General features: G+C 39.3%; 3 protein-coding genes and 1 long non-coding RNA gene across 5 annotated transcripts in view; 1 reads left to right on the top strand and 3 right to left on the bottom strand.

The window, feature by feature from the left end:
- tanc1b (tetratricopeptide repeat, ankyrin repeat and coiled-coil containing 1b) overlaps positions 1-22,581 on the top strand; it is a 113,415-nt gene that overhangs the window by 87,800 nt on the left and 3,034 nt on the right. For both annotated transcript variants that reach the window (XM_087830075.1, XM_087830076.1), the window contains 12 exons: positions 492-600; positions 838-960; positions 2,195-2,431; positions 12,692-12,877; positions 13,523-13,601; positions 18,346-18,479; positions 18,655-18,778; positions 18,875-19,050; positions 19,257-19,389; positions 20,224-20,315; positions 20,812-20,958; positions 22,463-22,563. In XM_087830075.1, coding sequence (XP_087686201.1) covers positions 492-600; positions 838-960; positions 2,195-2,431; positions 12,692-12,877; positions 13,523-13,601; positions 18,346-18,479; positions 18,655-18,778; positions 18,875-19,050; positions 19,257-19,389; positions 20,224-20,315; positions 20,812-20,958; positions 22,463-22,563 — 1,641 coding nt within the window. The remainder of the gene's footprint in view (positions 1-491; positions 601-837; positions 961-2,194; positions 2,432-12,691; positions 12,878-13,522; positions 13,602-18,345; positions 18,480-18,654; positions 18,779-18,874; positions 19,051-19,256; positions 19,390-20,223; positions 20,316-20,811; positions 20,959-22,462; positions 22,564-22,581) is intronic.
- LOC148098277 (uncharacterized) lies at positions 4,787-6,600 on the bottom strand. The gene has a single exon (XM_087829678.1). It carries the CDS (start codon positions 6,475-6,477, stop codon positions 5,164-5,166), a length of 1,314 nt encoding a protein of 437 aa, XP_087685804.1. The 5' UTR covers positions 6,478-6,600; the 3' UTR covers positions 4,787-5,163.
- On the bottom strand, positions 9,317-11,299 carry LOC148098276 (uncharacterized). The gene has a single exon (XM_087829677.1). The coding sequence runs from the start codon at positions 11,174-11,176 to the stop codon at positions 9,863-9,865; it is 1,314 nt and encodes a 437-aa protein (XP_087685803.1). The 5' UTR covers positions 11,177-11,299; the 3' UTR covers positions 9,317-9,862.
- On the bottom strand, positions 19,104-20,504 carry LOC118454028 (uncharacterized). The gene is made up of 2 exons (XR_004843551.2): positions 20,144-20,504; positions 19,104-19,364 (listed from the first exon to the last, which is right to left on the bottom strand). It is a non-coding gene; the product is annotated as an uncharacterized LOC118454028 (long non-coding RNA).

The following is a 22,581-nucleotide window of genomic DNA, read 5'->3' as shown; positions in this document are numbered from 1 at the left end:
TTTTCCTCCCTGCTGCTCACCTCTGCTCACACGGCGATGCCTTCAAACGGACGAGAGCTGAGCTTCGTATTCTGGTCATTCACAGCCTTCCAGCTCCATCATTAAAAAAAACAAAGGCTTGTAGTCTGGCGCAGGAGATGCACAGAGAGACAAAAGCCTCCTGCACTGCCTCTCTGTTTGTGCCTGGGCACAACTAGAGAGGATTTTTATCCAGATCAAAGTGATTTGCAATCATGCATGCCTTTTTAATGAAGTTCTGCATTAATTAGTGCCTCAGTGACACTCTGCCCCCCTGTTGTTCAGAGGGTCGTTGCCAAACATTTTTAGCTTATTCACGCTAGCTCCAGAATACAATAGTTCTCCATGATAGTGCCAGGCTCCTCGTCATCAGCAGAATGAATCAGTACTTTCATGTCGTTTGAAGCAGAGGAACAATCATTCCTACTGTTGACGACTGAGTATCCTATCTGTTCCCTTGTTTTCTAACCCAGGAGCGGTCACGCTCTCATGGCTTTCATGTTATCGCGCCAAGAGGGGAAACTGAATCGGCAGCAGACAATGGAGCTGGGACACCACATACTCAAAGCACACATCTTCAAGGTATAGATGTGGAACCTACGTGGTCTATGCATTCATCTTTATTTGAAATCCATCCCTTGCAGGAATTTCTTGGTGTTCACTTTCTCTTGATTTATGCACTGTGACAATGGTTCACCAGAGGATAAGCCGTGGGATGTGGAAAGCAATATCGACAGCTTATGGCCCTCAGATTTGCTGGTTTTTACATATGTGTGTTTGTGTATTTACTCATGCATTTATGCATCGGCGTGCGTGCAGGGTCTGAGCAAGAAGACAGGCGTGTCATCCAGTGTCCTTCAGGCTCTGTGGATAAACTGCAGCACTGACGGCCTTTCTGCAGCCCTGGCCTCCCTGAGGAACCTCTACACACCTAATGTCAAGGTAAGCCTTTCTTCAGGTTTGCTCCTGCACGTCTGTTGAATGCAGAACAATCGGCTTATCAGCTAACGATGAAAAAAACACATTATTGATAACCTGAAATGCCTAAATGCAACAGGTTGCTTTTGTAGAAATGCAAAGTAGAAGCTTCTTGAGGGGATATAGGGAACCTTTAAACACTATATATTAAACACACAGTATATGTATCCAATTTTCAGCATTTTCATAACACTTTTGTTACATTGGAGTAATATAATCATATACACTGGTTTGGTCATTTTAAAGCAAATGCATCTCAGAAATAACTGCAACTTTTTTTAGATTTTAGTTACACTTTTAATCCCCGACTGTTGCTCCACGCAGAGAATGTTTTATTATTAACCGCTGTCCTTTTATATTGTTTATGTGTCCAATTATAATTTGACAGGTAAATGTTAATAAACTTGCGCACGAGCCAACTTCCTGTGTACAGCTTTTCAGTCGTGTTTCGAAGGGCGATAATCGTTTGGCCTTTCCTGGAAAGGCTGTTCTGCCAGCATGATCCATTCTGGCTCGAAGAAAAATTATCCTCCGTACTTCTTTGCCGTTAGTGTTATTGTTTCAGAGGGAGTTCCATCACCTGGTGTCTGTTTGTGAGTTATTGTATAAATGTGTAGTATTAGTCAAACGGACATTTACAAAATGACCTTATTCTCTCCTCTGGGGGAGGGGTGGGGGGGTTAATTTATGCTACAGAGGATCCAGAAAATAACACACACTTTCATCTCCTGTCGTCAAACACTCATTTCACTCTTTGGTTCTGTTTGACTAGGCCTTTATTATCGATTTACTCGTAATGAAAGCGAATACCACACTTGATAATTGCATTCGCTAGAATGTGGCCGTTTCATTTGCCGTCTGAAAAATCTGAAGATGAGAATAAGAAGTTTGATCTCTGTATGAGCCATAAAATGAGTAATGGAAACAATTCTGCTGCTGCCTGAATCAGTCTGTTTAAATGGAGATGGGTCAAACATGGGTGGCAATTCACATTTTTAAGTGTATAATTTAGCCAATAAAGAGTAAAATAGTTAAACAGTCATCTCTTCTTAAGGGAATAACATTTATTTTTAATTCAGATTTCTTTCACCTTTAAGTACATGCAATAAAAAATTCACTTCTTTGCAAAGACCTTGAAATAAACACAAACGTGAATGCTTTCTGCATTTTCTTTTTTTTTTTTTGCTTGTATGATCAGGTAAGCCGTCTCCTGATGCTGGGAGGGGCAAACGTGAATTACCGCACAGAAGTCCTGAACAACGCACCAGTGCTTTGCGTCCAGTGTCACCTCGGTCACCAGGAAATTGTCTCACTGCTGCTCGAGTTCGGCGCCAGCGTGGATGTTGTTTCGGAAAACAGCATGAGCCCCCTCTGCTTCTCAGCTGCTGCAGGACACTTGGGACAAGTCATGCTGCTCTGTAAAAAGGGGGCTAAGGTGAGGACTTTTCATATTGTGACTACTTGACAACTATACTGATGTAGTTTTCTTGTGATCTTAGACATTTGGTTTCATTTGGCCATCTTTCTGGATATCTGGCTTTTTCATATGCAGGGTTTGTATGGGTGCTTGAAATCATTTAAAAAGGCTTGAATTTAAATATTGTCTTTTCAAGGTTTGAAAAGTGCTTGGATTTTAGAAGTGGTGCTTAAACGTGGTTGAAACCATATTGCATTCACCACAAATAACTGTCTGACCGAATAGTTTTCTTATCAGATAGAAAAATAAAATGAGTCACAAAGTGTGAAAGCAAAATTTCTCCATCTGGTCTGCCTTGCACCTCTGCATGTCAGTCTGTTTCAATGTGTGACCCCGCCCCTCCCCCCGGACATCGGGGATGAGTGCACTAACTTGACGTTGCTGTTTTAATGAGTGTTTGATGGAAAACGACACTGGTGGAATTTGCACTCTGAGTCACATGACAGGTGAGTCCTAGTAAATAATTTTCGAGTATGTGTACATAACACATGCTAATTTTTAAAACTATTATTATTATTTTGCTAGCTATCAAACGTGCTGGAGAAATGCACTGAGTGTGATAGCATAGTAGTTAGTTATGGCATGGTGATTTATGGAATATGCTGTAGACTTAGCTAACATTACTTAGCAGTAGCAGTAATGTGAGTTCTTTCACTCAAGTAAAAGCTTTAAACGTTAGTCTGATACTTAACTAGCCAACTTGAGGCTTAAGGAAATAATGGTAATAAGAGGGACTGATCCATATGGGCCCAGAGAATAGCCACTTTTTGCACCCACCCATTAAACTTAAGAATTATAAATGGCTTCAAGCTCACATTGACGCTTGTGGGGCACTATCAGCCACTGAGACAACAGACAAATTTTAGTGTTTTAATGAATGAATGTTTCATACATTAAGGCTGTCTGTGTATTTAAGGGAGGTGAACAATACATTATAATTTTACATAATAATATCACAGATGATAGACTAAATAAATAGTTTACTTAGATGCTTGTTCATTCTTAAAGTCTTATATGTTGAATTGAACTGTATGTCATCTGTTCAAAGCCTCTCCCGGTCAGTGCTGTTCTCCATGCCTGTCTTACTGTACATGATGTTATTAGCACAAACACTTTAAAAGTTACTGTGACTCAAACATAGAAAAATAGACTTTTTATTTCTCTCACCTAATTTTTTAAAGTATTTTATAGCATATAACACCTTTGAAAATATGCTTTGGTTCCCATTTAACTCCAGAAAATCATAAATCAAGATATGGATATTACCTGTCCACAGATTCATGGTGACGTAACTGCTCTTTTAACTGTTTGGTGTCTTTGCTTTGTTTGGTGTTTGTAGAAATGGTTTATATGAGCTTTTAGCTGAGATTCAGAGGTTTCTGTGGACACTACTCATGTCGGCACTTATATTTCTGACCTCTTAATTTAAACTGATTAAATGTGATCTCGTCTCTTTTGCCCCCATTTTTGGTGGTAAAAATGGGGGCAAAATGATCAGGCATTACATTGTCATAATAAATCAGATAAGATACTGCAAATAATTAATCCTGCATTTGTGTGATTGAAATGTGTGTGCCATGACACCGTTTGAAAGATTTGGCCTAAATAATTCTGGAGTGAATGAGCCTAAACATGATGACCGGACTAGTGACACCATATCACCTGTGACACACACACGTATGACTTTGCCAGTTTCAGCTGAAACAATTTCAGTGTTTCAAACCATTTTCCAGAGTTTTTAGTTCACCGTTCATGAGGTTTTAAGGAGAAAATGAAAGACAGATCTGAATGTTTGAAAGTGTTTTGGAAAAACTCTGTAAAGATTAGATGAACAATACTCAAAGGATGAATTCAACTGGTTTATTTTTTTAGTTAAACAAGCAAGTAAATAAGGAAACAAGGTAAAACGAAATAAGAGCAAAAAAGTTAACAAGTAAATAAAGAAACAAGGTAAAACGAAGTAAGAGCAAAAAAGTTAACAAGTAAATAAGGAAACAAGGTAAAACGAAGTAAGAGCAAAAAAGTTAACAAGTAAATAAGGAAACAAGGTAAAACGAAGTAAGAGCAAAAAAGTTAACAAGTAAATAAAGAAACAAGGTAAAACGAAGTAAGAGCAAAAAAGTTAACAAGTAAATAAGGAAACAAGGTAAAACGAAGTAAGAGCAAAAAAGTTAACAAGTAAATAAGGAAACAAGGTAAAACGAAGTAAGAGCAAAAAAGTTAACAAGTAAATAAGGAAACAAGGTAAAACGAAGTAAGAGCAAAAAAGATAACAAGTAAATAAAGAAACAAGGTAAAACGAAGTAAGAGCAAAAAAGTTAACAAGTAAATAAGGAAACAAGGTAAAACGAAGTAAGAGCAAAAAAGTTAACAAGTAAATAAAGAAACAAGGTTAAATGAAGTAAGAGCAAAAAAGTTAACAAGTAAATAAGGAAACAAGGTAAAACGAAGTAAGAGCAAAAAAGTTAACAAGTAAATAAAGAAACAAGGTTAAATGAAGTAAGAGCAAAAAAGTTAACAAGTAAATAAGGAAACAAGGTAAAACGAAGTAAGAGCAAAAAGTTAACAAGTAAATAAAGAAAGAAGGTAGAGGAGAGAAAACCCCAACAATCCCCTCTGAGCAAGCATTAGGCGACAGTGGGGAGGAAAAACTGCCTTTAAACGGGCAGAAACCTCCGGCAGAACCAGGCTCAGGAGGGGGCAGTCAACTGCCGGGACTGGTTGGGGGGGTGAACAGAGGTGGAGCAAAACGAGGCTACATCAGTTGAAGAAGCAGTATTGTCCCTCTTCCGGAACAAGCTGAAGAATTTTTTCTTCTTTTTCATGGACTTTTCCACGAGCGCCTTTTTCTCCAGGATGAGGGTTCTCAACTCATCGATGGTTTCTGTGTTTTGCTTCTCAAGTTTCTTGCATGTTTGTTCCACCTGTTCTAATGTTGCTTGTGTTTCTTCAAGCTTTTCTTTGAGGTCTTTGGATGTTGCCTCCTGTGTCAGCTTTGCCTTCTGCAGGTCTGCATTTCTCACTTGATCTTCTTTGTGCATGCCTTCTAGCTGCTCATTTCTTTTCTGGATGTCGCGGAGCGTACACTGCAGGTCTTCATGCGTTTTGTCTTGCTTTTGCTTTTGGGCCTGCATTTCTGTGTTTTCCCGCTTCAAGTTGTTAAATTCCAACAATATCCCCTTAATGAGCTCTGAGTTGTTTTTTGCCATGTGATCGATCCTTTTCTGCATCTGTGAGCATCGTTTTTCCAGTGTTTCCTTTTCTCCCTCCAGCTCACTTGTTTTGACCTTCAGTTCATTACAGAATTCTTGCAACTTTTGATTTTTACTCTCAAAGTCCTTGATAATGCACTTTTCTTCTGTCAGTCTTTCTTGCTGTTGCTCTTTCTCTTGAAGAAGGTCTTTATTTTGGCGCAGTGTTTGATCCAACCTTTCCTTCACCATTCTGTACTTTTCCTGCATGCCTTGGAGTTCGTGCTGCAGGTCTTTTTGCTTTGTGTCCTGTTGTTCCTTCTGTTGGAGGACTTCTTTATTTTTTTCTTCAGCTTCATCAAGCTTTCTTTGGAGCAGCTGATTCTTTTGGTCCATGTATTGCAGATCCCACTCTATCTTATCAATCGTCGCTTTCCTGCCTTGAAGCTGCTCGGACATGTCTTTAACTTCAGCGCTCTTTTTCTTGTTTTCTTTGATGAGGAATACAATCTGCTCTCTGGCTTGAGCAAACTTGATCCCCCAGCCCTCGTTAATAATGTTGATGTCGGGCTGGCGCTGTAGTGTTTCTTCCAGGTGTTTGTTTTGTGCTTCCATTTGTAAGCACTTCTTCTCCAGGTGAAGTTTTTCTTCCTCAATTTGTTGAATTTTGTTCTGGAGATGGTTGTTTTCATTCCTACTCTCCTGTAATGCCCTTTGGATAGATAAGAGGCCATTTGGAGAAATTGGCCGGCCACGGCAGGAAGGAGAGGCGGCGTAATCTCTTTGTCTTGGTTGCCGTAATCTTGGATACATGTTGGCGTTTGTATCCGATGATTCTGAGAGGTTTCTGTTTCTGTAGTGAACGTTTGAAGGCTGCAAACAAACGAACTAAAAATTGCTGTTTCTCACCCCTATTTAAGGAAAAACTTCAAAGGATCAAAGATCCATGTGACATCATCACTCCTAAGCCAATCAGATTGTCACATGACATTTTGGAATGGGGATATTTTTTTTTAAACCTTTTTCAAATTTAACTTATCACTTGAGTGTTTCTTACTTGACCCGCTTAGTCGATTACAAAGTTAATTGCCACGAACACCCCTAATGTTATATAACAGACCACAGAAAAAAGACAGTTTTTTTCTACGTGACAGAGCTATAATAAATGTTTTGTTTTTTTAAATTATCCTACTTTTTATAAAAGGGAACATTATTCAAAGAATATGTATTTAATTAAAAAAACGCTGTATTCATCTAAAGGGTATAAGAAGAAGGGTGAGCTTCCTGCTCGAACATGAAATGACCAAAATAAATGTATTTCTCTGCAATTACAAACTCTGTGTAAACAGTCTTGGTGTCAAAATAAAGCTAACACTGATGAGCAATGTTCCCTCTAAGCTGCGTGTGTGCGCAATTGCGCACTGCTGGCACGATCTCTGTGCACAAAAAATCTGTGTTGCGCACAAAAAAAATCTAACCTGAATTGAAATTAAAGTAAATACATTAACAATTCTGTTTTGCAGTGTTAGTCAGTAAGTGACTGGCTGCTCCTGTACGGGATCAGAACGATGCCACCTTATCCCATAGTCCAGCCAAGAATGCGATTCACATTCGTATATACGCAGCTAATCAACGTCGTTGACAGGCTATGAAAGTGTCTTTGTGTGCCGACACCGGTGTTTTAGCTAGCAAAGCGGCTGATGTGGAGTGAAGCCACGTTAATGACAATGTGTACAACCATTGGAGATGTGAGCAGGACGGACAGAAGAATTAACGGAAAAAGTGTGGACTTTATACCAGTTTTTAAATTGTGTTGATAGGCCACGTAAAACAAGAGTTATGATAAAAAGAATATGCAATGTTTGGTTTTTATATTTATTGCGGGAAGAAACTGTAAAAACGTCGTTTTATAAGGAAAGCACTCTCCGCCTGTGAGCAAAAAGAAAACCAAAAACCCCACCCTTTCCTATTGGTCGAAAAATGTACCATGTCGACCAATCAAAAAATGATATGGCAACATGGCATTTAGTTGTTTAGCAAGGGGGAAGTTTTAGGAGTGACAGCGGTGTTTTGAGATGTGAGAGATTTGTGACGTTTAGTGCAAATCTTGTGTAGTTAGTGTATAGTGTAGTCAATAGTTGTTGTTGTGTGTGTCAGAACAATGAGGCGACTGCTGAATGTTACAGGTGTTACAGCAGTAATACATCTCCTGTTGTCAGGCCTTCAGGTATCAGGCTGTTGTTCTTCTTTATCTCATAGTGGACAGAAATTATTTTTTGGAGTGGCACAAATAATTTGTGTGGCATCAGATTTGATGCAGAACAGCTGACTGTTCTGTAAATAGTTTGAAATGTTTATTTTTTTTTAAACGCCTTGGCTGCATTTTTAGGTAAACAGCTGCAAAAAGCTTTGTTTGCAAAACTCAGTAACTTTTTTGAAGAAGTAACTATATAATTAATTGCCCAGCATTGATCATTATTTACTGTATTTTGCAGACAGAGAGTTACAGGACAGACCACAGACTCATAATACAAGTCAGAGCTTTATAAAAAAAGAAAAAGAAAGAAAGTTGTGTTTTCAAAATTGGAGTTCAAGTTCTTTTTACTTCCAATAGTGTTAACATACTACACAGGTCATGAACAAGATTTTTTTAAATTTTTATTGTAAGTGGGCTAAAGCAGTTAATTAAAAGTAGTCTAACATAAATGTAAATGCTGTAATTTGATTATTTTAATAAACCATGTAACTTGGATGGATTTGATGCTGGCGTGACCACAGTGCTCACGTCTGCTGTTGCTCAAAGTGGTCCAAGTGTCCGCTCAGGGAGTTTGTGTGTTCGCTCAGACACATGACAAATTAGAGGGAACATTGCTGGTGAGATGTCATCAGAGCTGTAAATATTACTGCAGATGTTACTATGTCAAAGTTACTGTGACTCAAACATAGAAAAATTGATTTTTTATTTCCCTCACCTAATTTTTAAAAGTATTTTATAGCATATAAAACCTTTAAAAAATATGCTTTGGTTCCCATTTAACTCCAGAAAATCATAAATCAATATATGGGTATTACCTGTCCACAGATTCATGGTGACGTAACTGCTCTTTTAACTGTTTGGTGTCTTTGCTTTGTTTGGTGTTTGTAGAAATGGTTTATATGAGCTTTTAGCTGAGATTCAGAGGTTTCTGTGGACACTACTCATGTCGGCACTTATATTTCTGACCTCTTAATTTAAACTGATTAAATGTGATCTCGTCTCTTTTGCCCCCATTTTTGGTGGTAAAAATGGGGGCAAAATGATCAGGCATTACATTCTCATAATAAATCAGATAAGATACTGCAAATAATTAATCCTGCATTTGTGTGATTGAAATGTGTGTGCCATGACACCGTTTGAAAGATTTGGCCTAAATAATTCTGGAGTGAATGAGCCTAAACATGATGACCGGACTAGTGACACCATATCACCTGTGACACACACACGTATGACTTTGCCAGTTTCAGCTGAAACAATTTCAGTGTTTCAAACCATTTTCCAGAGTTTTTAGTTCACCGTTCATGAGGTTTTAAGGAGAAAATGAAAGACAGATCTGAATGTTTGAAAGTATTTTGGAAAAACTCTGTAAAGATTAGATGAACAATACTCAAAGGATAAATTCAACTGGTTTATTAAGTTAAACAAGCAAGTAAATAAAGAAACAAGGTTAAATGAAGTAAGAGCAAAAAAGTTAACAAGTAAATAAGGAAACAAGGTAAAACGAAGTAAGAGCAAAAAAGTTAACAAGTAAATAAGGAAACAAGGTAAAATGAAGTAAGAGCAAAAAGTTAACAAGTAAATAAAGAAAGAAGGTTAAATGAAGTAAGAGCAAAAAAGTTAACAAGTAAATAAAGAAACAAGGTTAAATGAGGTAAGAGCAAAAAAGTTAACAAGTAAATAAAGAAAGAAGGTTAAATGAAGTAAGAGCAAAAAAGTTAACAAGTAAATAAAGAAACAAGGTTAAATGAAGTAAGAGCAAAAAAGTTAACAAGTAAATAAAGAAAGAAGGTTAAATGAAGTAAGAGCAAAAAAGTTAACAAGTAAATAAAGAAAGAAGGTAGAGGAGAGAAAACCCCAACAATCCCCTCTGAGCAAGCACTAGGCGACAGTGGGGAGGAAAAACTGCCTTTAAACAGGCAGAAACCTCCGGCAGAACCAGGCTCAGGAGGGGGCAGTCAACTGCCAGGACCGGTTGGGGGGTTGAACAGAGGTGGAGCAAGACGAGGCTACATCAGTTGAAGAAGCAGTATTGTCCCTCTTCCGGAACAAGCTGAAGAATTTTTTCTTCTTTTTCATGGACTTTTCCACGAGCGCCTTTTTCTCCAGGATGAGGGTTCTCAACTCATCGATGGTTTCTGTGTTTTGCTTCTCAAGTTTCTTGCATGTTTGTTCCACCTGTTCTAATGTTGCTTGTGTTTCTTCAAGCTTTTCTTTGAGGTCTTTGGATGTTGCCTCCTGTGTCAGCTTTGCCTTCTGCAGGTCTGCATTTCTCAGTTGATCTTCTTTGTGCATGCCTTCTAGCTGCTCATTTCTTTTCTGGATGTCGCGGAGCGTACACTGCAGGTCTTCATGCGTTTTGTCTTGCTTTTGCTTTTGGGCCTGCATTTCTGTGTTTTCCCGCTTCAAGTTGTTAAATTCCAACAATATCCCCTTAATGAGCTCTGAGTTGTTTTTTGCCATGTGATCGATCCTTTTCTGCATATGTGAGCATCGTTTTTCCAGTGTTTCCTTTTCTCCCTCCAGCTCACTTGTTTTGACCTTCAGTTCATTACAGAATTCTTGCAACTTTTGATTTTTACTCTCAAAGTCCTTGATAATGCACTTTTCTTCTGTCAGTCTTTCTTGCTGTTGCTCTTTCTCTTGAAGAAGGTCTTTATTTTGGCGCAGTGTTTGATCCAACCTTTCCTTCACCATTCTGTACTTTTCCTGCATGCCTTGGAGTTCGTGCTGCAGGTCTTTTTGCTTTTTGTCCTGTTGTTCCTTCTGTTGGAGGACTTCTTTATTTTTTTCTTCAGCTTCATCAAGCTTTCTTTGGAGCAGCTGATTCTTTTGGTCCATGTATTGGAGATCCCACTCTATCTTATCAATCGTCACTTTCCTGCCTTGAAGCTGCTCGGACATGTCTTTAACTTCAGCGCTCTTTTTCTTGTTTTCTTTGATGAGGAATACAATCTGCTCTCTGGCTTGAGCAAACTTGATCCCCCAGCCCTCGTTAATAATGTTGATGTCGGGCTGGCGCTGTAGTGTTTCTTCCAGGTGTTTGTTTTGTGCTTCCATTTGTAAGCACTTCTTCTCCAGGTGAAGTTTTTCTTCCTCAATTTGTTGAATTTTGTTCTGGAGATGGTTGTTTTCATTCCTACTCTCCTGTAATGCCCTTTGGATAGATAAGAGGCCATTTGGAGAAATTGGCCGGCCACGGCAGGAAGGAGAGGCGGCGTAATCTCTTTGTCTTGGTTGCCGTAATCTTGGATACATGTTGGCATTTGTATCCGATGATTCTGCGAGGTTTCTGTTTCTGTAGTGAACGTTTGAAGGCTGCAAACAAACGAACTAAAAATTGCTGTTTCTCACCCCTATTTAAGGAAAAACTTCAAAGGATCAAAGATCCATGTGACATCATCACTCCTAAGCCAATCAGATTGTCACATGACATTTTGGAATGGGGATATTTTTTTTTAAACCTTTTTCAAATTTAACTTAATATTTAAGTGTTTCTTACTTGACCCGCTTAGTCGATTACAAAGTTAATTGCCACGAACACCCCTAATGTTATATAACAGACCACAGAAAAAAGACAGTTTTTTTCTACGTGACAGAGCTATAATAAATGTTTTGTTTTTTTAAATTATCCTACTTTTTATAAAAGGGAACATTATTCAAAGAATATGTATTTAATTAAAAAACTCTGTATTCATCTAAAGGGTATAAGAAGAAGGGTGAGCTTCCTGCTCGAACATGAAATGACCAAAATAAATGTATTTCTCTGCAATTACAAACTCTGTGTAAGCAGTCTTGGTGTCAAAATAAAGCTAACACTGATGAGATGTCATCAGAGCTGTAAATATTACTGCAGATGTTACTATGTCAAAGTTACTGTGACTCAAACATAGAAAAATTGATTTTTTATTTCCCTCACCTAATTTTTAAAAGTATTTTATAGCATATAAAACCTTTGAAAATATGCTTTGGTTCCCATTTAACTCCAGAAAATCATAAATCAAGATATGGATATTACCTGTCCACAGATTCATGGTGACGTAACTGCTCTTTTAACTGTCTGGTGTCTTTGCTTTGTTTGATGTTTGTAGAAATGGTTTACATGAGCTTTTAGCTGAGATTCAGAGGTTTCTGTGGACACTACTCATGTCAGCACTTATATTTCTGACCTCTTAATTTAAACTGATTAAACGTGATCTCCTCCCTTTTGCCCCCATTTTTCGGGGCAGTGTTGCTTAACTAGTTAAAATAACAAACATCTGTCTCCTATTTTTATGTCACAAAAATTATTAATTATTATTAATGATTAAAGACTTATTAATTTGTGCAGTTTTCTTGTTTTGTGTGGTTGTTGTTTTTTGTCAGGTGGAGATGAATATCTCTAAGTTGATTTGTTCACATTTGCACATCTTACTTTTTTAAGAGAAATGTGTTTTTTCAGTTTGTACACTATATGCATATAAATCAACCATTTCCTTTTTCAGTGTTTTCGTGTGGTGCATTTTTCTCTGTTTTAACAAACGGAGAACAAAGGACTTTTAAGTCGACCTAAGATGATTTGTTTCAATTTTTACATGGTCTTACTGAGGTAATGCAAATTGAAACATGCATTTTTTTTTTGGTAATGTGCTGGAAAAGCTTGAAAATGGACCTTGAAAGTGCGTAAAAATTACTTAAATTTGAAAAATGCGTATGAACCCTGCATACGGTACATTTACCTCACAGGTTTTTGCTGTTTCTGTTTATTAAAACCAAGAATCTTGTTTTTGCCAGGTTGATCATGTAGATAAGAGTGGCCAGTGTGCTCTGGTCCATGCTGCCCTACGAGGACACCTTGAGATTATCCAGTACCTGCTGGAGCTAGAATGGAGTGCTGAAGGGCAGCAGCAGGACTGCTCTCTGAAGAGCAAAGCTCTGCAGCAGGCTTTGATTGCAGCCTCGAGCATGGGGCACACACAGGTCTGACTGACACACATGCATATATTTTACCAGATCCATAGACACAAATGCCCTTTTTTTGTACTGTTTCTCGCTACAAAAGAAATGTATTTGAAAGAAAACATGGGCGTACAAAAAACATACGTTAAACCACACAGGATCCTGGTTTTTCCCGTTTTAATAGTGAGACAAAACCTTTTCTTTCTTTCATGGTTTCACAACAGCCTTCACAAAAAATTTCTGATTTATTTTTTTTTTAAAGATCAGAAGGAACTACGGATATATAAAATAACAATGAGCACACAGTGTTCTCTGTGAATATTACTCAAAGCCAGAAGTACTGTTCAGAATTGCATGTAGATTCACAATCGATAACAGTGCAGCGCCTTGAGCTGCCCCGGTGAGGCGTAGACTCAAGGTTTAGTTTGGTTCCCTCGTTAGCTGGAATTGGCTCCCAAGGCCTGGATTAGAATAACATAACTGGGCCAAGTGAAGTCAACCTGCATGCAGAAAAGACCCTTTTAAAGTTCAACTATTTGAACCCGCGTTTTTGTTAATGTTTTTTAAGATTAGCATTTTGTATACTGTAACCTCTCAAAGGTTTATTTGATTTGTTTTTTTTCTGCTGAAACAGCATGTCATTAATCTAAGTTTCTTTTTTGGCAGGTTGTGAGAGGCTTGCTGGCGTTGAATAATGAGCATGCTGTGCAAATTGATAGTCATGACACACTGTGGGGAGAGACAGGTATGTTCTCATCAATCTTTTTGCATTACACGGCTCTTTTGTACTATCACCAGCTGTTTTTGCATTCTGAACCACACTGCTGTAATTGAATGCTGCAGTGGAAAGTACTGTATCTGTGCTCTCCACAGCAATGCTCTCTGTTTGATGCAGAGGTCGCTCAACCCAAATATGGGTGCATTTTAATGGCTGTTGTAAGTCCTCCTGTGCTGTACTTTCTGGTAAAAGCATTACTTACTCTTGTCGTGTAGCTTTCTGCTTGGAATTCAGTCCACACAGTATTTTCTCTCTTTTTAGAAAAATTGTCCCACTGAATTTTAGGAACAGTATTCCCTCGGTGCTTTATGTTAAAACAACAGCTTCGACTCCACGGTTGGTTTTATACGCTGCTAGTCTCACTCGGATTTAGAATGAGTAGTAGTTCCTGTTTTGTTTTTCCTGAAAGTATTATTTTGGACTTTTTAAAAGTTTGTCCTTCCCTCTGTGGGACAGTTTGTTTTCATTTGAAAGTGATTGAGGAGTTAAAGCAAAAAGCCATGTGATGCTGCAGGAAACGGCATGAAGTCGGAAAAGCAGAAGGTGGCTGTCAGATTTAAGACGGGTTACTTGAAGGTTGTCTGACAGAAATGATACAGCAGACTGCAAGGCTGCATTGGCCGGAAAGCGTTCATGCATCATAATTTTTAGCCATTAAAGCATTACTACTTTGTCTCTAATGCAGTATTTTAACGGTACCTCATTACTTTTGCTGAGCCTAGTAATAGCATTAGAGTGAGTACTTAATCATGTTATTACTTGTGTTCCATGAGTCTTCAATCTGAATAATGGCAGGGAAAAAAATCTTAGTGTCCTTAGTGTTTGACTTTTTTCGAATATCTATAATCTGTGATGGAGAAGGATTTATGTACTACATAAGTTTTCTATTTTATGTCACAGTGCAGAGATCCAGATGTTCAATACAGATGGTTAAAAAGCACAGCTATGCTTTATTTTTCATTGATCCTAGTAATACGTGTGATGCATTATGTAAGAATGAGACACATGTGGTGTTAGAGCTTCAATATTCCTCACAATCATTAGTGCAGGTTGTGTTAAAACATTGCTGCAGTCATAGTAGAATATGTATAAAGAAGAATTCTCTTTGTGTGCGTCTCAACTCTAACCCAGCAGGATTTAGCATTCAAAGTTGGCTGCTTTAAGAATGTAGGTCAGCTTCTTAGTGGAGAGGTTGTCCAAAGTGTGGCTAACTGCTGCGTGTTCTCTGTTAAATGACTGCTCGACTTTGGATGATTTTGCAGTGCTGGCCTGGGACAAAGATCTTTCCCTCTGAAATATAGATTAGATCTGCTTGGAGCAAAGTAAAATCCAATAGTACATGTGGCTTTCCGATATTTGACTCTCAGCTCTTTTTTTAACAAAGTGGATGTTTAATCATTGCTATCACCTCACCTCTTCCTTCTAAAGTAATAGCATAGTGGGTCACAGGTGGCAGTAGTCAGAGCTGTGGCTCCGCTGACCTGAAACACAGTGAGTCTTAATCCCTTGACATGACCTTGAATTAACATATTTTTGCACCCACCTGGCACTCATTAAAAATGTGGTCCTGGCTTATCTGTATTCAAGGGGATTAAATCAGTAAACAACAGTAAACACAGTTATGACCACAATGTAGATTTGTCTGCACTCAGTCATGCTTGGGGGGAAAAAATGAATAAAAAAAGCTGGAATTTTGCTGCAGACATAAATTGAATATTTAGTGGTGGAGTGGCTGCACTGTCTAGAAATGACTAGATACAAACACCAGAAATTATTAGCGATGAAGCAATATTTGAAATCCCTTTGCTGCTATTCAGCTGCAGGTTTATTAATCCAATTGTTGTGCTGTGATGCAGAGAAGATCGAAAGCGAAAAATACAATTCCGAAATATCCCCTTGAAAACCAGCCTTTTGTCGTTGCCTCAGAAACGCTCCTCTCATAACGATGTGTGAAATGTTATAGCGTGTTTAAAATTCATCGGAGTATTACATCTCACTGCAAATAGACCTGCTGTCTCTTGTGTTTAAATAGAAGAAGATTTGTTTGTACATCTGTGCAAACTCTATCTTTTAAAGTCCCCTCTTAGGATGCAATACACCTCCCTGTTATGCAGAGAAAGGCAATTTACCTGCAAAGAGTCATTCTAGTTGTTGTAAGCAGGACTGGCTTGTGGCAAAGAGCCACAGCATTGTTGTTTTGCATAAAAGCAATTTTTGTTGCATATTTTGGTCTTTTTCTATAATTGCAAATGAAGTAGATACTACCGTTTATTTGGGAAGTGAACCTCCAGTTCCTTGCGTGAAAATCCTGCAAGATCCTTTCATCCACCATGATGTTGTCCCTATGTCGACTTTATTTAAATACTTTTTTTGTCTAGCACAAGCTTTAGTATTTTGTGGTCTTAGTCCCTGAATTGCAAAGATCAAACAGCAGGATTCTTGACCCCAGAGGAAGATGTTGTAGGGGAAAAGCGACCAGGACAATATCAGTTATCCAAGAATCAGGAAGTTTGGTTTACTTAAAGAAATACAGCCAGGAATTAAGCTACACTTTCAAGCTCGGTCTTCATGAAGAAATTGTAATCATTTGAGTAAAGTGAATTCATTTTCATGTTCAAGAATTTGAAAATAATTGAGCTTTGTGACACAGCATGCCATCCTGCTGGAAGCACTGTGATCATAAAAGGGATGGCCAGCAGCAATACTCATGTTTGCTGTGTTTGTTACTCATGTACGGTGGGTTGGGTCTCACCATTACACCACCAGCAGCTTAAACTGTTGATACAAGAATGGATGCATTCTTGTTGTTTATGCCAAATTGTGACCCTGTCATCTGAACGTTGCAGCAGAACCAATTTTAGTGAGAATCTTGAACCTCGGTTTCCTGTTCTGCTGGCACACAGTGTGGTCTTCTGCTGCTGTAGCCCATCTGCTTCAAGGTTTGACACGGTGTGTGTTTAAAGATGCTCTTCTGCATACCTTGGTTTTAAGGGGTGGTTATTTGAGTTGCAGCTGCCTTCCTATTAGCTTTTAAGCAGAAGTGCATCGGCAGTGTCCGGCTTGAACTTCAGCAGGTCAATTGACCACATCTGTATGCCTAAATGGATCGAGTTGTCATGTGATTGACAGATTAGACATGTGCATTAACAAGCTGTTGAACAGGCAAAACCAAGTGATAATTGTTCAAAACCATTGTCTGGATTGTCTTTCATCATTTTCCAGTTTCCAGTTTTTTTCTTAAATTGACAGTCTGTCAGTTTTTTTTAATGAAACTCTGAACAGTTCTTGTTCTGAAACTATTACAGGCACAAGCATGGACAAACTGAAATATTCCTTACCGTGGTTAAAAAGGCATTTGGCATTGTTTTGAGAAAAAAAAAAGAGTTCCAGCTTTTTTCTTTTTTTTATCTGCAAAGCTTAGCTTAAAATGTCAGGTCACGACCTCTCTGTTGTTGGTGTGTCATGAGCTCCGCCAGCCTGGTTGCAGAATAGGGCCATTATACGTTTACCTAGTCTATCAAAGTGATTTAAAGACACTTTGAAGGTGGCTTGTAGGTGGTCTGCACGAATAGGAAGAGGAGAGGTGAAATGCAGGAGAGCTGAGATGAATAGCTTTCAAAACACAAGATAAGGAAGGATATCTTCGCAAGTCGCTCTAAAACAATAAAAGTTAGAAAAGGAGCTCCTTATTCTGTGAGTAGGATTGTTGATAATCTTCTGTAGAAGCTCTTACTTTGAAGGTTCGAATAAATACCCTCATCAATATATGGAAAGGTCTCTGAGGATGAAGAACTTCTGAGAATAACGTGTGAAAACATGAAGAGTGCAGCTCTTGAGCTGCTGATTATATGTTCATTGTAGGCCACTACCATCCCCACTCTGGCTAACGCCGCTCCCTTGAGAACAAGCACAGCCTAAGTTTAGTTCCTTAGAGTCATTGTTCTGCTCTGTGCCGTGTGAGAGGATATCCATATTTTGAGCAGATGGAGGCTGGGATTGGTTGGCTCTGATGACTGTTCATCCAGATGGATGATGTCAGAGAGACAAGAAGGCTTAGCGGCACCTTAAATCTTTGCGAGAGCAAAGCTGCTCCGATTCTTAACGTTGGATCCCTCTTTGTTTGGATAGCCAGCACTCATTTAAGACCAGTCCATCTGCTGACAAACTGTAAGCATCCAACACTTGAAGAATCTCTTTTCTTTACAAGCACCAATTAATACAGCGTTTGAGTTCCTTTTCTTTAAAATTAATTGGCTAATTCCAGTTAATCTCGGTTTGAGGAAGATACAAAACGTAAACAAGAACGGGTATTTAACACAGTTGCTTGATTTTTCTTGTCTAATGTTTGTCTGCTGATGCATGAAATGACTGAATTCTCATCTCTTTGTACAAGGCCGGGGGAACTTGAGGCAGGAATTTAATGAGTTTAATAAGCATAAACATAATTATCTGATTTAAAGTCAATTAGTAGCACGCTGCAGCTTACACTTCTCGGCTGCTCCTTATTTTTCCAGAGATTCTGGAGTCACTGTTTCTATCTGAGCCGTACACATGACTTCAAGGGTACTAAAGACATTGGATGCCTCTTTATTAGCAGCGAGCAACACTGTGTACTGGACACATTTTGTTCGCTTTCAAAGTGTTTTTTGTACGATATATTAATAAGTAAATGTGTCTGAAGAAGTGCCTATGTCCCCTTTCCTCACTTTAGCCTTGACGGCTGCAGCCGGCCGTGGCAAGATGGAGGTATGCAGCTTTCTGTTGGAGCAGGGGGCGGTGGTGCAGCAGGTCAACAGGCGGGGGGTGTCTCCTCTCTTCTGCGCGGTCAGACAGGGACACTGGCAGGTGAGAGCGGTTACAAATAACAACACTGCTTCCAACTACAGTTACACAGTGGCAGCTTTCTCCAAACGTGTGGCATTTGATTGCATTATGTGTCCTGCCCTCACAGTCTCCTGCTTTCTATAATAACGCTGCGTGTGAGCTCTGTATAGCTGAACCTTATTCGCCTGTGTGTTAGATTGCAGAGCTGCTGCTACAGAATGGTGCTGACATTAACATCAGTGACAAGCAGGGCAGGACCCTGCTCATGGTGGCCGCTTGTGAGGGTCACCTGAGTACTGTGGAGTTTCTGCTTTCTAAAGGTGAGCAGTGCACCAAAGCATCATATGCCAGTTAGCTAGTTGTAATCAACAGTGTGTTCATATGAAACAACTGTTTTTTTTCCATTGGTCTTAAAGGTGCATCTTTAACGTCGATGGACAAGGAGGGACTGACGCCCCTGAGCTGGGCATGTTTAAAAGGACATAAGAATGTGGTGCAGTTTTTGGTAGAGAAGGGTGCGGTCATCGACCACACGGACAAAAACGGACGAACTCCACTGGACCTCGCTGCCTTCTATGGAGACGCAGAGATTGTGAGTGAAATTGTTTTAAATTTGCTGAAACACACACACGCCCTCCAATATCCTCAGAGACACAAAAACACCACACGCCCCAATCTTTATTTAGTCTTAATTAACATTCCACTAAGGTTATTGAAAACATACTGTTGTGAGTTAGCTGCACTCATGACTGTGGATGCATTGTTCATGTTTTCTTAACCATCTGTGGCCTCCTATAGGTCCAGTATTTGGTGGAAAGAGGAGCAGTGATAGAGCATGTGGACCACAGTGGGATGAGGCCTCTGGACCGGGCCATAGGTTGTAGGAACACGTCGGTGGTGGTGACTCTATTAAAGAAAGGAGCAAAGCTGGGTAAGAACTCTTAAAAAAATGCCTTGACTAAGGGTGAAACTGCTAAAAACTGTATTTTGTATATTTATTACCAACATGTCAAATTGAGACTAGTGAGTGAGGGAAACCAGTACCACACTCTTTGGACAGCTTTACGCCTGTGGTTTCTACAAAGTGCCCGCAGAGTACTGTCACATCTCAGTAAACATAGAAAGACAGAGTATTTTGTTACGTTTCTGCCCTCTTCTGTATCTCATGGTACTAAAAATACAATCAGACAAAATTTGTGGAACGTTGTGGAAAAACTGTTTCCATTCCTGCTTTTCACTCACTGTGTGCGTGCGTGTGTGTACCCTAACTATAAAGAGTATGTCGGTCCCATTTCTCCCTGATGAGCAGCTTGGCTAATTTAAGAATGTGACTTATCACCCAAATGACATTCATAAAGCTACATGTCTGCAGCTTATCTTCAGCGCACTCTGCTGTCTTAGAGAAAAAAAATAGAGCTGAACCTTTAAATTTTCCTCGCCGCAGTCAGCATGCATTTACTGATGGAAATGTGACATCATTTCAACTTAAGTGAGCCACAATTGTATATTGTCACACTGCACTTTGTAACACAATTTCCTTTCGCTTCAAATAACAACCCTTCCTGTCGCATGACCTCTCTTCTCTTCGCTCTCTCTTCCTCCTAACTGTTAACTGGCCTCAATAAACTTAAGGCTACAGAACGTCTCCTTATGATCGATCAGGTACAATCTTTAGGTAACTTTACCTTGTACCAAATTAAAGAGAATACGATGTCCGTCTGTTCAAGCTGAAAACGGCACCATGAATTGCCTTCTGCTTCCACAGGGAACGCTGCTTGGGCCATGGCTACTTCAAAGCCTGACATCCTCATCATCCTCCTTCAGAAGCTGATGGAGGAAGGAAACCTGCTTTACAAGGTATCTGAGATAGAAACTGATTCCCCTCGACAGTAAAGATGATTTTCCTGTTTTAATGAAATGCTTAAAAAAACACAGACATGGCTCCTCCGGTCTTTTTTATAAAAAGGAGTGGAGAAGGATGTTTTTCTTCTGCACAGTAATGTTCTTTTTTCTTGCTTAGATAAATGTAGACAATGAATCGATGTGCATGTTTCATAGCACTCAACAAAGGTGCCGTGATCGATGTCTGACATTTAACAGATTGAGTTTGCAGCAGAAAGGACAAACCTGTCATGTGTAACTTGTTAGTGTGTGTGTGTGTGTGCGTCTTATCTGAGCTTGTCTGTTTGTTGTATGTGTGATTGATGAGAAGGGAGGACTTGAGCCAGAGAACAGCTATTGTGGGAGTATCTGGTGGATGCCTTGGCCTGCTTCCCTCCCCTACATTTTTCCGCTTTTCCTTCTGGTTGTCTCCTGTTCCTCACCACGTGTTTGCCCTTCATGTGTCCTGCAGAAAGGGAAGATGAAAGAGGCAGCCCAGAGGTACCAGTACGCCCTGAGGAAGTTTCCCAGAGAAGGCTTCGGTGATGAACTGAAGGCATTTAAAGACCTGAGGGTCTCCCTGTACCTCAACCTCTCCCGCTGTCGCAGGAAAACCAATGTACGTCTCTCAAGAGACTTTGATTTCTTCTTCATTCATATTTATTTATGAATGCGTAATAATATTGTTATTGATATACTGTGCAAATGTTGTGAACCCTTAATCGATATTTCAATTTTGGGCTCAAATCAATGTAAAGATATCTGTGGGAGGTCAGGATATTTGTATTTGTAAAACACAGTGAAAGCTGGGTCGTGGTTTAGGGCTGGATTTCAGTCAGTATTTTCTTGTCACAACAAGTTTTCATCCACCATGTAAACCATGGCAGCACCCTGATTTTTTTTTTTAGCATGACAATGATCCCAAACAACTTACTAGTGCAGTAAAAGCATGCCTGGACAGAAAAAAAACACCCAGTGGAACTCAATCAGTCATGGATTGGCCTCCCCAGAGCCCAGACCTCAACAATACTGAAGCAGCGTGGGATCATCTTGACAGAGAATGGACCAAAAGTCAACCAACATCCAAAGAAGAGCTTTGAATGATCTTCAAGAAGCCTGGAAACTGCATTCTTCAACACAACTTGAACCTAAGAAAGTTCAGGCTGTGTCGAAGAATAAAGGAGGTCACACCAAATGTTGACTTCAATGCTTGTTTCTTTGTGTAGTTGCACATGTTTCAATCAATGTGCACATTTCTCTATTAAAATATATAAAAAAAAAAAATAAGGCCCCACTCAAGACCTTTGCACAGTATTGTATGTATATATTACTGTATAGAATGAAAGGAGGAAATCTGTGACTCTGCTGTGGTTTGAGTATGTGCAGACACAAGAAGGCTTGTTAGTGTTTAGCTGGTAACATGGGTGGTAGGGTGGGAGAAGGCTGCAGATGTGCTCGGTAGGTGACTCAGACCCAGACAGTTCTAATGTCAGCTTCTCTGCTCACTCATGTTGTACGGATATATTTATTTATTTATATATTTAAGCTGGGACGTGCATTTTGAAAATGACATCAAAGAAAGCATCATGAAAATGTGAACATGTGAAAGGTTTTGGGTTATTTTCCCCCCAGATAATAGTTTCTGCAGATTCAGTTTTGTTTACAGTCCAAAGCCCAAGTCTAGCAGGAAGACGTTTGTAGTGAGCCAGCTGTTTGTGCAATTACATGCCGCAAGCAAGAAGATATGAGGGAAACAGGCGGCACAAGGTTGTGCGTTTTCTACAATAAACTCTAACTACCTGGGGTGCCTGCCAGGCATTTTATCACTTCACATGGGGAGTATAAAGTGTGAGAGAGATGTTGCGTGGATCGCAGTCAGCTGTCATATAGTGTTTGAAAATATTGTTTGTGTGTGTGATACAAAACAGACTTAGAAATGTGTGATGAGACAAAAAGGGGAAAAAATGCACTCAAAGCAAGAAAACAGTGACATAAAATGAAGTAAGTCACAGATGTTCTGTAACTAAGTAGTGTATACTGGTTTCCATTATCACTATAGCAAGAAGAGAATAACAACTGGTTCAAAATCATTTATCTGTTTTGTTTTTTTGCCTCGGCTGTAGGATTTTGGGATGGCTGAGGAGTTTGCAACAAAAGCACTGGAGCTGAAACCCAAATCCTATGAGGCCTACTATGCCCGTGCCAGAGCTAAAAGAAGCAGCAGGTAAGCGGTTCAGTAACT

The sequence above is a fragment of the Neolamprologus brichardi genome, chromosome 16, assembly GCF_056152115.1.
Source record: "Neolamprologus brichardi isolate AB-2024 chromosome 16, ASM5615211v1, whole genome shotgun sequence".
Lineage (NCBI taxonomy): Eukaryota > Metazoa > Chordata > Actinopteri > Cichliformes > Cichlidae > Neolamprologus > Neolamprologus brichardi.
Note: the sequence above shows the minus strand (reverse complement) of the source record. Positions and strands in the feature narration are given on the sequence as shown.